Source organism: Dama dama, chromosome 24 (assembly GCF_033118175.1).
Source record: "Dama dama isolate Ldn47 chromosome 24, ASM3311817v1, whole genome shotgun sequence".
Classification (NCBI taxonomy): domain Eukaryota; kingdom Metazoa; phylum Chordata; class Mammalia; order Artiodactyla; family Cervidae; genus Dama; species Dama dama.
This window is the reverse complement of record NC_083704.1, coordinates 59015837-59032684: the sequence shown is the minus strand read 5'-3', so window position 1 is coordinate 59032684 and position 16848 is coordinate 59015837. Positions and strand designations below refer to the sequence as shown.

Sequence of the window (16848 nt, the reverse complement as noted above, 5' to 3'; positions counted from 1 at the left end):
CATTGTGCTGTGCGAAGTCACTTGCTACATGACCGTGTCACAAAATCTGTCTTTTCTCATGTTTTGGTGATTGCATTTCAATATATCTGACTCCCTGGTTTTACGCTTTGAGAAGTATTATTCTGAGAAGGAGGCCACCGACCTTCCAACTACTCGACGGGGCCACTGAGCCTCTATGGAGAAGCCTCTGGCTGTGCACAGAGCCAGTGACTCTTACCTGTGGGTCGGAGAGCCGGGAGAGATCGGGGTACAGGTAGAACTTGACGCCTTCGGAGGCCCCAGGCAACGTGACCCCTCGGATCAGGAGGATCAGCAGCATGACATAGGGGAACGTCGCGGTGACATACACCACCTGCCAGGAGAGGAGGGCAAGGGTGAAGAAGGGGTGATGGTGATGGGCAGTGCAGCAGCTCCCCCCTCCACCACCTTCTCGCCAGCAGCAAGAGCCCTGACACACGTGTTCTCCCCTCAAGGCCAGATCTTGCAGTGAGCATCTCCTGAGAGTCCGTGGGCGGTGCTGTATCAGTGGTCCCCTCCAATCTTCTTCTGACCGGCACCGAAGAAAGAAATACATACAATACCACAACCCGTACACACACAGAGCCAAGACAGGAAGTTTCGCAGACTCATGCTCATCTCACATGTGTGATGCACTCTAAGACCTTCTATCAGATGGTTCCATTTGGAAAAAAAAAAAACAGGTCATGATCCTTTAAATTCACATCACACTTTACCAATGGGTCAAGACCCACATTTTTGAAAATCACTGCTCTTAACAGAAAATCAAGTTTTCATAGCCAAAGACAGGACAGAAGAAGACAGGATAAAACAGAGAAGGGAACGGGAAGGGGAAGGAGGCTGGGGAGCTGTTGAGGGTGTTGTTTTCCTGGAATGATTCCGGCATGGTCCGCCTGGAAGGAGGAGACTGATGAACCTGATTGGCCCCTGCAGCCCAAGGATGCCGTGCAAGAATCAAGGCAGGAAAGAGACAGACTCTTCCCCAAGCATCCCTGAGCAGGAGCAGCATAGGAGATGGCCACACCGTGTCGGATCGCGGGGGTTTCTGTCTGCCCGGGGTTCCCTCAGCACTCAGAGACCGCTCCTGGTCACAGACATCCTCCCGCACATCCTCGCCTCCAGTCACTTGGCTCCTCTATTTAGAGCAGCAACTTGTTAACCTCTGGGGGCCACAGACACTTCTGAGACTCTCCTGACAACTGTGGACAGACTCCCTCTCTCCATTCACAGATCATGTGCACCAGCTTTTGGATGGCCCAGAGGCTCCGATTCCTCAGGTAAAGGACCTACGTATGATCTTAATCCCTCCATCACTCTGGAGCCTCTCATCCCTTTGCAAGGCAGGGTTTCTTCTACCAGCGGCTCAGGCCTTCACTCCACTGATTTATTTACAGTATTTACTTACTCATACCCCTACTCACTCACACGCCCCTGCAACACTCCTATGAATGGAGCACTGAGCTAGACTCCTTGATAAAGTGGGGGGTGGTCAAAGGATGAGGGTTTCTGTTCAAGTCTTCCACATGGGTAAAAAAAGACAGACATGTATGTAGTAGATAAAGAAGCCACTGTGTAACTGGGGGAACACAGAGGATGGTGAAGCACAGAGAAGGGAGTAGCTAACCTCAGGGACAGTCAGAGAGGGCTTCTCCAAGGAGGTGATCCAGCTGTTGACCCATAAAGGATGAGGAGTTTCAGGACACAGGAAACGTGGCGAAAAGGAAGAAGGAACAAGTAAAATCCTACCGCACGCTGGACACGTTACACAAGATGATAGAAATGGCTATGTTTATTCACCACTTCCACACGCCAGTCATTCATTCTTCAGACAGTTATGATTATCCTCTTATTACATATGAAGAAGATATCTAGCATCCTAGATGCTAACTCAGGATGGCCCAGCTAAGGAATGGCTGATGTGAATTTAGAAGGAGGCCTGTGGTGAAGGTCATGACTTCAAGGTCATGTGACCAACCACTGGGCTGTGTATGTGACTCTCATGACAGCAATGTGAACTCAGTGTTATTTCCCCCATTTTCAGAGATGCGACTCTCAGAGAAGTCAAGTCATTTGGTTGGTAATTTTAACTCAGCCCTCAAAAATAAAAAAATAAGAACCACCTGGGGGTGGTGTCAACGGGTCCCGCCACTGACACAACCTGGAAGGTTGGATAACCTCGTCTAGACACTGTCCCCAACCTGCGGTGACCACGCCACCCTCAGGCCACCCACAGTCCTGCCCCACAGATTTTGGCATCCGTGTTCAATCCATACGTCATGTAATCAATGCAAACCATCTCTTGCCATCACAAATTGTAATCCAGAGAAGGTAAAAGCAAGTTAAATATATAATGAGAGACCAGCAGTCATTATTAGTAGTATAATAAAACACCCCAGGTTGCACTAGGGGTAAAGAATCTGCCTTCCAATGCAGGAGACGCAGGTTTGATCCCTGGGTCAGAAAGATCCCCTGGAGAAGGGAATGGCAACCCACTTCAGTATTCTTGCCTGGAGAATCCCCTTGACAGAGGAGCCAGGCGGGCCACAGTTCATATTACGCACATAATAGTAACAATAATAATAAGAAATTAGAGACCAGGTTCCTGCCCAGAGAGCTAAGAGTGCTATATAATCTCCACCTCCCTTAGCAGAATCTGTCTATCATAGATCTTCAGCATTTCAGATAAATGTTTGATTCTCCTGCCTTCAAAATGAAAGCCCCCTAGTCAACTAGCTTCTGTCTAGGAAGCTGGGGAGGCAAAACTCTATTGCTTTCATTGTATAATTTCCACTTCTGTTTCTGCTATATGGTGGAAGATTAATTATCCAGAATGCCTAGGGCCTAACTAATGATATTTCTGGAGCTTGATTCTCAATGCTCACTAAATCAGGGGAGAAAAAGTGTTACTATGTGAAACGTAAGAACAAAGGAAAATCATAGACATTTGTCCTTCAATCTGTGGGACCATCTTGGTATGACTTGACATTCTGCTTATGCCCCGCCTGTAGCGAGTGGACTGGGCCAATGGTGTCATGAGGTGTCACTTGTAACCTGGCCACACATACCTCTGGAGTGTCCTGGAAGCACGCAGAGCGGAGAGTCAGCACAGGGGCGCGATTTATGAAGTGGCTGATCATTATTCTGAAGCAATTCCAATGTTCAGAGTCCTAAATGGATGCTCTGCTTCCACACATTTAGGAGAACTCGACTCCCTCCAGTGGTACCCACACCCTCCTTTTCAACATTCATTTTGCAAAACCATAAGGGAAATAAAACATTCAGGTACAGTGCCCAAAGACCACAGTGTGGACAATGAGTCAGGCTGCCAAAAGGAAACCGCTGGCTGGCAGGCGTTGGCTAGAACAATCCCTTTTGTAAACCAATGTTTGAGAGCCCAGAGTCAGGGTACAAAAGGTGGTTCAGGGGCATCATTACGTAATGGACGCAACTGGAGAGTGCTATGAAAGGTGGGATGCAGTGCTGACCCAGCTCTCCTAAAAGGCCCTCCCAGTCTGTCCCCTCAGCCATCCCAGACACGTGAACATCACCTTCGATTTCTCCTGAGAGTAGCTACAGGCTGTCCAAACAGCATAGATCACGTCATCGAGAGTGCACCTGTAAATGGCTCACACGTGGCCACACCTTTCCCGTGCCCATGCCAGATATCACTAATGGACCACCATCCTCTGCAGAAAAGCCCGGATGCAGCCCCAGAACCCCCTGCGCAGGACTTGAGGCAGCACCGCTCTCGGCTGGGACGAGACCTGCTATCTGCTTCCCTTGCTCTAGCCCATTTTTCACTCATGCCTTTGCCTTCCACTGCAGATCCCTAGTTCTGGCCCCCACAGTGGTGAGACCTAGTCTTGTGCTCAGTGAAACAACTGCTGGATGCGTGCACATGGATGAAGAACCTGGGGCCAAGAGCCCGCCGCAGCAGCGTGAAACCAGGACCAGAGGCTAGAGAGACAGGTTGGAGGGCCTCAGGAAGGGCTCTGGCCTTCTCCTGGCCAAGTCGGCGAGGCTGGAGCTGGGTCTCTGAGGTTGGGCAGGAACGGGAGAGGCCAGTCAGGCGGGGAAGGTATGGAACCAGCTGAGGATGTGGACGCAAGCACAGGTCTGGTCCCACGGGACGTCTAGGCACCTCCAGGTTGTCCCCTGGTGCTCAGGCTGGAGTCAGCCTTGTCACTTCCCTCCGCTTCCTCCACATCCCAGCAGTAGCATCAGGTCCTGCCAACCTGACCGCCAATTGTATTCTGAAGCTACACCCCCGTCTTCAGGGCCCCTCATCACCCTTCTTCTCAGCCATGTGACAGCCCCCTTCCGTGGCCCGAGGTTTATAAAGCAGACTCTGGCGTGTGTCTTCCTGCTTCCCCGAGTCTAACCCCCAGCCACACAACCCAGGCTGTGGGATACAGAGCCGAGCGCTGGGCTCCGAGTCAGGGACCCCGCGCTCCAGCCCTGGCACTGCCCCCACTTGCTGTGCGGCTCAACCAGTCTCCACGCCCCACCCCCCCGGCCACTCGGCTCTCAGCTGTGCCAGGCCCCTCGCTGCTGGGGCGCAGGCCAGGCCTCCTGCAGGCCTCCCTGCCTTTTCATGCCTCCCTTTGTCCGAACGTCCACCCCCAGCTCCTGGGCCACCCACGGCGTCAGTCCTGGGTATGCCCGACTCCCCACGGCTCTGAGGGCCCCTCAAAGTCAGGGGCCCTGCCTTCCAGCTGTGATGTCCTGGTCCCATTACTGTCCCCATTAGGCAGGGGGGCCCCAGCGGTGGGTTGGAAGTTCCTTGGTCTCACGTCAGAGGCTGCCTGATTCACTGGAAACCACGCCATGTGCCATGTCCTCCTCGACTCCCACCCACATCCACACCCACTCTTGCCTGCATCCTCTCACCACAGAGCTGTTCTCTGTCAGCTGCTTAACTTACTGTCATGTACGTTTAAGATTCTAAAATGCAAGTTCCACAAAAAAGGGGGGTTTCATCTTTTCCTTTCCCACAGTGCCCAGGCCGGCCTATGTCACACACAACAAGCTCAAAAGACATCTGTGAGAGAAACAAATCAGCAGGCTGATACCTGAACCCTGAGGTTAGATGTGGGTCTTCAGAACAGCTCCTCCGCTTTGTCTACTGGAAATACTAGATCCACATAAAATGGGGTTCAGAAAACTACATTGGATTTTAAGGAGCGTTCATGGCTTCCCTAATGGCTGAGTGGGTAAAGAATCTGCCTGCAACGCAGGAGACACAGTAGATAAGGGTTCAATTCCTGGGTCTGGAAGATCCCCTGGAGGAAGGCATGGCAACCCACTCCAGTGTTCTTGCCTGGAGAATCCCATGGACAGAGGAACCTGGCAGGTTACAGTCCATAGGGTTGCAAAGAGTCAGATACGACTGACTGAGTGACTAAGCGCGCACACACACACACACAAGAATAAGGAAACCACAGTAGATATGGCTTTAATAGACAGACCAGGTCAATGATGGAGGGCTAAGACGCTCAGGTGCAGAATTCAGTTTCACTGTGTCTGAGGCCCTAGGATCTGTCTGGAAGAGCCAAGCAGGGCTCAGGCATTATGCTAAATGATACAGAATCTGGTTACAGACAAAAATAAGGTCACTGACAAGGTACTATTTCGGCCTGCAGTTCCTGGCCGCTCTCAGTAGTGGTGTGGACCCAGAGAGGTGGGCGTGGGGGAAGGGGGGTCTCAGCTGTCAGACCACTTGGGCCTCTGAAAGGAGACTCCTGACCAAAGCACACCCTTGGATTAAGAAAGAGTTTTTTTTTTTTTTTTTAACTATTGTTTAATTTCCTTTCAGCAGGTCAAGTCCTACTGAATATGAAGGTTAGCACAATTGGTGGTAATTATGGTGCATCCTGTTTTAATTGACTCTAATTGCTCATTTGCATTCTAATACTGGAATTGTGGGGTGTTTTCTCCCTACTTCCAGGACACAGCTATTTATTGCATGACGAGGAGGGCACTGTGTAATCCCTGAGAATGCCATGAAAGTTCAGAAGGGCTGTCCCTTCACTGGACTCAGCTAGAAGCATCAGTCAAAAGGCACTGAGCAAGGAGGCTGGTGTGGAGGCAGGGACCCAAGACCACAGGGTCAGAAGATACAATTTGCAGGGCAGTGTAGGCAAGTTACACACCCTCTCTGGGCTGGCATTTTACATGGACAATGAGGCAGGGATAAACTAATCTAAAGTGCAATCACTCTTAACATCGTCTCAATTTTTTTTTTCTTTTGCTATATACACGTATCACCTTTATTTTCTTAGGATCTTCTATACATCAATATGCTCTCTTGCATTAAATAAATATTATATAATAAGAAAACTGTGATTTTTTTCACCATAAACTGAAAATCTTTATCTCTTACCACAAACAGAAGGTAAAAGCAAAAATAAATGCAATGAAGATAAAATGCGATTAAATTCTAGCCAAAGGCTCTGAGTCTGTGCTGTATTCTCAGTTCAAAAGCAAGACTAGCAAGTGTCAGAGAGTTACTAACATAGCTAAAAAACTTACTGCACCTTTTGCCTTAAGACACATGAAAAGGGAACAATGTCTCATTACATGATGGGATGTTCTTTAATCCGGGTTCATGCATCACTAAAACCAACCTGCAGACCGCCAGGAGAAACAGCCCTTCCCATATCCCTGAGAAAGACAGACTGATGATCGCTGAGGTCCATTCTAGCAACTACAGTGTTTTCTAGAACACAACCCTTTTCAAAGGATCAGGAGGACTCCTGGGAGCTCTCCAGGGTCCTGATTCTGACTTGGGCTGAACCTTCCTTGAGCCAGCTACCTGCAGCTTGGGAGACACCGAGGTTAACTGAGCACCGACCCCGGTGCCTGAGATATGTCACAGAAGATCTTTAAGTGATCTGTATACTACTTGAATAAGTTCTATCCTCATTTTGCAGACGAAGGAAAAACAGATGCTTGAGAGAGAACTGTTTTGTTCCCAGTCACAGAGCAAGAAGAGATAAGAAAGCCTTCCTCAGTGATCAATGCAAAGAAATAGAGGAAAACAATAGAATGGGAAAGACTAGAGATTGCTTCAAGAAAATTAGAGATACCAAGGGAACATTTCAGGCAAAGATGAGCACAATAAAGGACAGAAACGGTATGGACCTAACAGAAGCAGAAGACATTAAAAATAGGAGGCAAGCATACACAGAAGAACTATATGAAAAAGATCTTAATGACTCAGATAACCACGATGGTGTGATCACTCACATATAGTCAGACATCCTGGAGTCTGAAGTCAAGTGGGCCTTAGGAAGCATCACAATGAACAAAGCTAGTGGCGGTGATGGAATTCTGGCTGAGCTATTTCAAATCCTAAAAGATGCTGTTAAGGTGCTGCACTCAATATGCTAGCAAACCTGGAAAACTCAGCAGTGACCACAGGACTGGAAAAGATCAGTTTTCATTCCAATCCCAAAGAAAGGTAATGCCAAAGAATGTTCAAGTTACTGCACAATTGCACTCATCTCACATGCTAGCAAAGTAATGCTCAAAATTCTCCAAGCTAGGCTTCAACAGTAAATGAACTGAGAACTTCCAGATGTTCAAGCTGGATTTAGAAATGGCAGAGGAATCAGAGTTCAAATTGCCAATATCCATTCGATCTTCAAAAAAGCAAGAGTTCCAGAAAAACATCTATTTCTGCTTTATTGATGCCAAAGCCTTTGACTGTGTGGATCACAACATACTGTGGAAAATTCTTCAAGAGATGGAAATACCAAACCACCTTTCCTGCCTCCTGAGAAATCTCTATGCAGGTCAAGAAGCAACAGTTAGAACCAGACATGGAACAAGAGACTGGTTCCAAACTGGGAAAGGAGTACATCAAGGTTGTATATTGTCACCCTGATTATTTAACTTATATGCAGAGTACATCATGCAAAATGCCAGGCTGGATGAAGCACAAGCTGGAATCAAGACTGCCAGGAGAAATATCAATAAGCTCAGATATGCATATGACACCACCCTTATGGCAGAAAGTGAAGAGGAACTAAAGAGCCTCTTGATGAAAGTGAAAGAGGAGAGTGAAAAAGCTGGCTTAACACTCAACATTCAAAAAATGAAGATCATGGAATCCAGTCCCATCACTTCATGACAAATAGATGGGGAAACAATAGAGACAGTGATAAACTTTATCTTCTTGGGTTCCAAAATCACTGCAGATGGTGACTGCAGCCATGAAATTAAAAGACGCTCACTCCTTGGAAGAAAAGCCATGACCAACCTAGACAGCATAATAAAAAGCAGAGACACTACTTTGCCAACAAAGGTCTGCCTAATCAAAGCTATGATTTTTCCAATAGTCATGTATGGATGTGAGAGTTGGACTATAAAGAAAGTTGAGCACTGAGGAATTGATGTTTTTGAACTGTGGTGTTGGAGAAGACTCTTGAGAGGGCCTTGGACTATAAGGAGATCCAACGAGTCCATCATAAAGGAGATCAGTCCTGAATATTCATTGGAAGGACTGGTGCTGGAGCTGAAACTCCAATACTTTGGCCACCTGTTGCGAAGAAGTGACTCACTGGAAAAGACCCTGATGCTGGGAAAGACTGAAGGCAGGAGGAGAAGGGGATGACAGAGGATGAGATGGTTGGATGGCATCACGGACTTGATGGACATAAGTTTGAACAAGCTCTGGGAATTGGTGATGAACAGGGAAGCCTGGCATGCTGCAATCATGGGGTTGCAAAGAGTCGGGCATGACTGAGCGACTGAACTGAACTGTAGAGAACAGAGCTGTCGTCGGTGATCAGGAGTCTGCCTTCTCCAGCACGGGTACCAGGCTTTCTGCCGCAAACCTGGCCAGACGATACCGTCCTGTTCTCAACTTCGTGCTCCTCTGTCCGTCCTCTAATCTCAAGGGTCCATCTTGCCTGACTCTGCGCAGCAGCTCATTATCAGCTACCCCAGACTGGGAAACACTGTGGTAGCCTAGCCCCCATCCCCCTTTCCTTCCAGCCAGACTTGCCTCTGTGTCTGGGGTATATCTGCACATCCCGTATGAATGGAAAGCACGGTATTGAACATTCAATCCTAAGAGAACCACTGCTTTGCACACCAACAGGCTTTTCCCAGCTCAGGATTCTGAGAGGTACTACCTGGATTCCCCTGAGAGAACGCTACAGCAGGTGCCAAAGAGTCTGGCAGACCCGCCACTAAGATGTGATCGATCTCCAGGAACAAGATGCCAGGAGGATGAGAATCTGAAAGGGGAGGTCACCAGAGACACAGCTCTTCTCTTCCCCAGTTTGAGAGATGTTCTCAGACCATGCCGACAGAAACAGTGAATGAAGAAATACAACATTCCCTCTGTTTCAAGTAACCAAATTCTAAACAGGTGCAGGAAAGGAGGCTTTAAAAAGGAAAGAGTGAAGGCATTCACTATTCAAGGAGGTAACAGTCTCTTGGTGGTGGTGCTTTAGTCCCTCAGTCCTGTCCAACTCTTTGCGATGCTATGGGCTGTAGCCCACCAGGCTCCTCTGTCCATGTGATTTCCCAGGCAAGAATACTGGAGTGCGTTGCCATTTTCTTCTCCAGGGGATCTTCCCAACCCAGGGATTGAACATGAGGCTCCTGCATTGCAGGCAGATTCTTTACCACTGAGCCACCAGGAAGCCTGACAGCCCTTTAGCATTGTAGCAATATTTCCATGAGGAAACATGCTGTTCTTTGCAGCCAAGCTGCTTGGGTGAAGCTTATGGTGAGAAACTTGGGGAGACTCCTCAGATCCTGACCCCAAATGCCACTCCCAGCCCTGGTGAGGTCAAGATGGAAGGATTCGCTCAACATCTAATGTCATCTTCAGGGTTGGGACACTGTGGGCAAGAAACCTAACATCTTAGGAGACCAGGGGAATAGTGTTAGTCTTACTTCTTGCTGGTGGTTGGGACCAAAAAGATCACCTTCACCCACGGCCTATTCTGACCTTGAAATTCCCCGGCTTTATTATTCTGTAGTCAGGGACATCCTGGTTGAAAGCAGAGGGCTCAAGAGGGAAAGTGCTGAGTGGGGACAAATGGAAGATCAGGAGATACCAAGTAAAGATATAATGAAAATAATTACTGTTGGCTCTACATTCTAATGGCGGGAAGTGAAGAGGAACTAAAGAACCTCTGGTGACGGTGAAAGAGGAGAGGGAAAAAGCTTGATTAAAACACAACATTTAAAAAACTAAGATTATAGCATCCAGTCCCATCACTTCATGGCAAATAGATGGGGGAAAAAGTGGAAGCAGTGACAGATTTTATTTTCTTGGACTTCAAAATCACTGCAGATGGTGACTACAGCCATAAAATTAAAAGATGCTCTCTCCTTGGAAAGAAAGCTATGACAAACTTAGACAGCATATTAAAACATAGAGACATCACTTTGCCAGCAAAGGCCCATATAGTCAAATCTATGGTTTTTCTAGTAGTCCTGTATGGGTATGAAAGCTGGACCACAGAGAAGGCTGAATGCTGAAGAATTGATGCTTTCCAATTGTGGTGCTAGAGAAGATTCTTGAGTTCCTTGGACAGCAAGGAGATCAAACCAGTCCATCCTAAAGGAAATCAACCCTGAATATTCATTGGACTGATGCTGAAGCTCCATTACTTTGGCCACCTGATTCGATGAGCCAACTCACTGGAAAAGACCCTGAGGCTGGGAAAGACTGAAGGCAAAAGGAGAAGGGGGTTGCAGAGGACGAGATGTTTAGATAGCATCACTGACTCAATGGACATGAATAGAAGCAAACTCTGGGAGATGATGAAGGACAGGGAAGCCTGGAGTGTTGCAGTTCATGGGGTCGCACAGAGTTGGACATGACTGAGCGACAGTACAACTACATGCATTACTCTAATTCTCAAAGATGGAAACTAGTATCATCATTTCTGTTGTACAGAGGTGGAAATGGAGGCACCCAAATTTGAGCATTTGGCCCACAGTTGCCCAGCTAGAAAAAGGTAGGATTCAAGTTCAGATCCACCCACCTCCAAAGCCTGACACTCAGCCATTACCTAGACCCAAGGGGAGTTCAGGTGCAGCCTCATCTCACACCAGGTCTCCGTGTGCTGTGTGAACAAACCCTGCACTTCTCCACGTGCAAGTCTCTCCTGTCATTCCCTTCACCCGGAAGGTCCTGTTCCCCTTCTGAAGTCATCAAAACCTTGCCAGCCTTCAAGACCAGTTCAACAACTGTGTCTTCCAGGACTCAGTATGAAGCCACCCAGGCAGGAAGACAAGTCTCCGTCCCAGCCTGCAGTGCACTCACTGACACGGCACACAGGTACGGAATCAGGGCATCCCTCCACAGGGTAAATTCCCTGGTGGCTCAGGTGGTAAAGAAGCCACTGCAATGCAGGAGACCCAGGTCCGATCCCTGGGTCGGGAAGATCCTCTGGAGAAGGTAATGGCTAGCCACTCCAGTATTCTTGCCTGGAGAATCCCATGGAGAGAGGAGCCTGGCAGGCTATGGTCCATGGGGTTGGAAAGAATCAGACACAATTGAGTGACTAACACTTTCACTTTTCCAGGTTTTCCTGCAAAACCTAACCTGTGGCACTGTCTACATCTGTGACTGATCTGGGGCAAGCTGTATGTATTTCAAGGGCTTGATATTCTCCTCTGTGAAATGGGAACAATAATAAAGCAGGTTCTCAAGTCCATGGAATGTGGCTATGAGTTCCCACCTCCCTCGGGAACTAGCATCTCCACCACAGCGGGCACAGTGGCCCTTAGTCAACACCTCAGGCCTCCTCTCTCTACTGAGCTCTTTTCTCATTCTACCTTCTCCTGCACCTGCCTCTCCCGCACTGAGCCGTATCTCTGCGGTTCTGACTGCTTCTCACAGAGGCCCATGAAGGCTCTAAACAGGTGGTGAATGAGCACACTCGAATCCCAATAACCCAGCAAGGATGACTGGAACAGAATAGGACAGACTCCCATGAGACTACAGTGGGCTTTCGATGCAAACAGGCTCTGTTCTTGCCCGAGCCTCTCCATCTGAGTGTGAAGGACTTTCTGTCCAGTTCAATTCACCAGCCGTTTTGTAAGCCCCCCTGGGTGCCAGCTGCCAGGCTGGTCTTGGAGATTATGCTGGTGAATGAGCCAGCCCCAGACAGTGACAGTCGTGACAACAGACCATTCAGTGGATGGCAATGGGAGCTTAGGGACATATGGAGGCAACTCAGGTGGCAGTGGACCTCAGGTGGCAGAGGACCTCCTAGGGAGGTCCTCCTGGAGCTGGAATTTAAAGGGGTAATGGGCTACCTGTTGCTCCAAGGACTCTGCACCTACAGTGTGCTCTGTGAGTAAATTCCTTAGAGCAAGAAGAGTGAGCACCCAGGGAGCTCCAGCCTAGGAAGAACCGCACCTCTAGGAAAGAAATAAGATCTTCGCAAGGACAGGGGAGCTGGGCCTGGAGCAAACAAGAGCCTTGAAGAACAATGACATGCATGAAGATGGCTGAGCCCAATTCAAGTCCTTGTCCACGGGACATCTTAAAAAAAAAAAAAAATCACTGGAAGGGAGTCTGGTGTTAAGCCTATTTCATGGTGAATTAAGATTAGTGAGAGAGTCAATGCTATTGATTTTTATATAGCTCCACCGTGAAGACCACAAAAATGAAAACAAACTCCCAGAATAGTCTAAATGACATAAATATTCCATGCAGTGCCCAGCCAAGCTTCCACCAGCATTAGGAGCGATTATTTACTGCCTGGAAAACACATTGGTGCCTTGGCTAATAATGATTTAAACACCATCCATCTCCCTTGGACTAGAAGGCTGCTGTCCCCATGGTGACCAAGGGCACCATGAAAACACACCCTTAAATCCCGGGCAGGACTCTACAGGTGCAGGGAGGCTGTTGGGCCAGAAATACCACTCTGTGTCCTCTTCCTCTAATCTCCAACACGCTTTTGGTGATGGAGGGGAGAGGAAAGCACCCATGCTCGGGGGCTGTGTCTTAGCCAGAAAGGCAACATGCTGCCTGCATCCTTTAAACATCACCTGTTCACTGAGACAGACTGCCTCCCGTCTATCCCACAGGCCACTGCCTGGGGGCTCTTCTGGGCCCTTCCTCAGGCATCCTGAGCAACACAGGTCCCTCCCAGACCACCTGAAGTAGCCATAACATGCTCCTTCCAAAACAGCTCCATTTGTTAAAAAAAAACAATCTACCTTGCCTCCTGTTCTAGCCTCAGGTGCCTTGTCTCCCACCTCTCCACCCAGGGGCCACTCCCAAGGACACCAGGGGCCCCCATTAAGTCAAGTCTAATAGCTTCTTAGCCTTTGTCTTTCTCCCAGTTCCCAACTTAAACACTTACCCCCATTAGAAAGTTTCTGCTTTCCTGCTTCCTTTCCTCGTGATTTTTTAAAAGTCATTTACAGGTTCATTTTCTCACACATTCTTTCCATCAGCTAATCAACCAGTTGGCCAGTTTTGATCAGCATCTGTTATGTGCCAGACACTGCAGTGGGCACAGTGTATGCAAAGGTAGATGGGGACCGAGCCCTGCCCTCTAGTTGTTCTGGGGGCTGCCTGCTGTGTCTGCAGATTTCTAAGCTGCTTTCCGGAAGACCGGCCTCCTCCCATGTCTGTTCTTTCTTACCTACTCCTATGGAGGGCTTCCCCAGAAGCTCGGCGGTAAAGAATCCACCTACAATGCAGGAGATGCAGGAGACATGGGTTTGATCCCTGGGTTGGGAAGATGCCCTGGAGGAGGGCATGGCAACCCACTCCAGTATCCTTGCCTGGAGAATCCCCATGGACAGAGGAGCCTGGCGGGCTATAGTCCATAGAGTTGCAAAGAGTTGGACACAACTGAAGTGATTGAGCACACACACATGGTTTTCAGAGCTACTGATGCACATGTGGTCTTCAGTGTCTCTCACCAGCCCAGTGGTATCTCTTGAGTTTAAGACCCATATTTTCAACTCCATTTTCTGTACATCTACTTGGATTTCCTGTCTAAAATCCCACATGCTCAAAATAAAAAACATCACTTTCTCCCCCGATCTGTTCCTTTCTCTGTGTCTCTTTCTTGGATAACAGTGTCACCTACATGACAACCTCACTGCATCCTCTTTGAGTCCAGCTTCTGAGTTCAAATGAATAAAGCCTTTGAAAGGGAGAGAGACACACAGTTGGGGTCCACTGCCCTTCATCCCTTCACAGCCCTCCATAGGTGTGGCCAGCTGCAGGGGGCCCTCCCTCTCCTACTCCCCTCCAGGCCCTCCTCCTAGCCCTCTCTACTCCCCCATCTCTCAGCTCCCAAAGTCCCATATCCTTTGCTGTTATTCAGTTGCTAAGTTGTGTTCAACTCTTCGCAACCCACGGACTGCAGCATGCCAGGCTTCCCTGTCCTTCCCAGAGTTTGCTCAAACTCGTGTCCATTTTCAGTGATGCCATCCAACCCATCTCATTCTCTGTCACCCCCTCTCCTCCTGCCTTCAGTCTTTCCCTGCATCAGGGTCTTTTCCAGTGAGTTGGCTCTTTGCATCAGCTGGCCCAAGTATTGGAGCTTCAGCTTCAGCATCAGTCCTTCTAATGAATATTCAGGGTTGATTTCCTTTAGGATGGACTGGTTTGATCTCCTTGCAGTCCAAGGGACTCTCAAGAGTCTTCTCCAGCACCACAATTGGAAAACATCAGTTCTCCGGTGCTCAGCCTTCTTTATGGTCCATCTCTCACATCCATAAATGACTACTGAAAAAACCATAGTTTTGACTAGACAGACCTTACCTTTCATCCTTCTCTTGAATTCTTTCCCTAGGTATACCACCTGTTCCCAGAGCTCTAATTCCATCAGCTCTAAGATGCATGCATTTAGCACTATTCACCTTATTATCTCTGAAATCAGGATGCCACCCCTTTGAATAGAAGGGACTGGGGTCAGAGCTGATCCTATTATCACTACTTCGGCTGAGTTATGGGCTCACTGGGCTAAAATATTTTAAATCAATTTAAATCAATTGGTGTTTGAAGGTTTACAATGTCTTTTTTTAGAAGATCACACTGTGCTCCAGAGACAGGGGGTGAAAGTTGATACTGTGAAGGAAATATAAATCATTACAGAGAAACGATCACACATTTTCTCGCAAAGGAACAACCAAGTACTTCATGGATCTGAGAAGATACCCACCAGCAGATGAAGCTGGATCACACTGTTAGTGCAGCACATGTGAACTGATCACTATGGCACCTCAAACAACATACCTGCAGACCGGAGAACCTGCCGATTCCTTTAGGAGGGATAAAGAATTTTCAAAGCAACAGGAGTCTGGTGTGGTATCTCACATGTCACAGGGGGTAACCAATGTCAAGACAGTGTAGAGCAGATTAACTAGTAGTGTTTCTGCTTCTGATGTTCATTCTTCTTAATTGGGCACATTAGGTACCTTCTAGTATATAAGATCGGCTTCCCTGGTGGCTCAGACTTAGGTAAAGAATCTGCCTGCAAGGTGGAAAACCTGGGTTTGATCCCTGGGTCAGGAAGATCCCTTGGAGATGGCAGTGGCTACCCACTCCAGCATTCTTGGGGGTTCCCTGGAGGCTCAGACAGTAAAGAATCTGTCTGCAAGGTGGGAAACCCGGGTTTGATCCCTGGGTTGGGAAGATCCCCTGGAGAACAGCATGGCAACTCACTCCAGTATTCTGGGCTGGAGAATTCTGTGGACAGAGGAGCCTGGCAGGCTACAGTCCATGGGGTCGCAAAGAGTCAGACACGACTGAGTGACCATAACGGTGCAACTCAGATCAGGTGAAATGTGGCATGTCAGAAGTTTCTCATCTTTTAGGGGACACAGGCCCTTTCAAAAATCAGATGATAGCTATGGACTCACACCCTAGCAAAGTGTACTTATTCTCATGACCCCATGATTTTTACACAATTCCAAGGGGCTCGGGGGCTTCTTGAAGCATCTCTGGGTCCCAGGTAAAGAAATCCAAACATGAAAGCTGATGACTCCCCTCCACATCCCTCTCTCTTCAGCGCTCCAGGCTTCCCATCCACCACCTAGACATCCCTACTTGCAGCCTCAGAGGCATCGCAAGCCTAATGGGTCCCCAAAGAGAGGCACCTCTCCCCCAACTCCAGCCACAGCTCTCTCCGCTCCGACACCACCCTGACCCACCACTAGCACCACCAAGCACGGCCACTCAAGCCCGGAAGCAGCCTGGGCCTCTCCAGCCCCCGACACCCTCTTCATTCAGACACTAGGAATGGATGGATGGATTCTCACGCTTGCATATTTCCCAAACCACCCTCTTCTCTCCTCAAAGCTGCCACCACCTCCTCCCGAATGACCACCATGTGGAATCCAACCTTGGCCCCTGGGCACCCACTCCCCATGCTGCAACCACAGTGGCCTTTCTGTAAAGAAATCCTGGCCATGACACCCCCCTAGGTTAAGCCCTTTGTGGCATTTCACTGCTCGCATCTTATTATGAGGCTTGCCTACAAGCCCTTTCTAAGCCACCCCACCCCCCACCCCTGCCACTCCAGCTTGTCTCTCTCTGTCCCCTTTCAAGGCCTGTGCACTGGCCACTCTGAACCGCTTTCTGTTCCTCTCCTGAGCCACAACCCTCATCCCGTCCACAGTCTGTACCAGCCCACGTGGTCCACAGGGACCACATCTTAGATATTTGCCTCTCTGTCTCCAGGACTCACCAGGGTGCCTGTAATCCAGTAGGTGTTTAATTAATGCATGTTGAAGTAATCCTAGGGCACATAGGTCCACAAAACACGAACTCAGTAATAAATGCTCTGGTGAGACAGAGAAACAGAGATGGTTCTGGTCCCAGCT

At 48.6% G+C, this 16848-nt stretch overlaps 1 protein-coding gene across 1 annotated transcript in view; it reads right to left on the bottom strand.

Moving 5' to 3' along the window:
- The window catches only part of SLC6A11 (solute carrier family 6 member 11), a 124260-nt gene that overhangs the window by 61597 nt on the left and 45815 nt on the right, over positions 1 to 16848 (bottom strand). The window contains exon 6 of the mRNA XM_061127589.1: positions 218 to 352. Within this exon, the coding sequence (XP_060983572.1) occupies positions 218 to 352 (135 nt within the window). The remainder of the gene's footprint in view (positions 1 to 217; positions 353 to 16848) is intronic.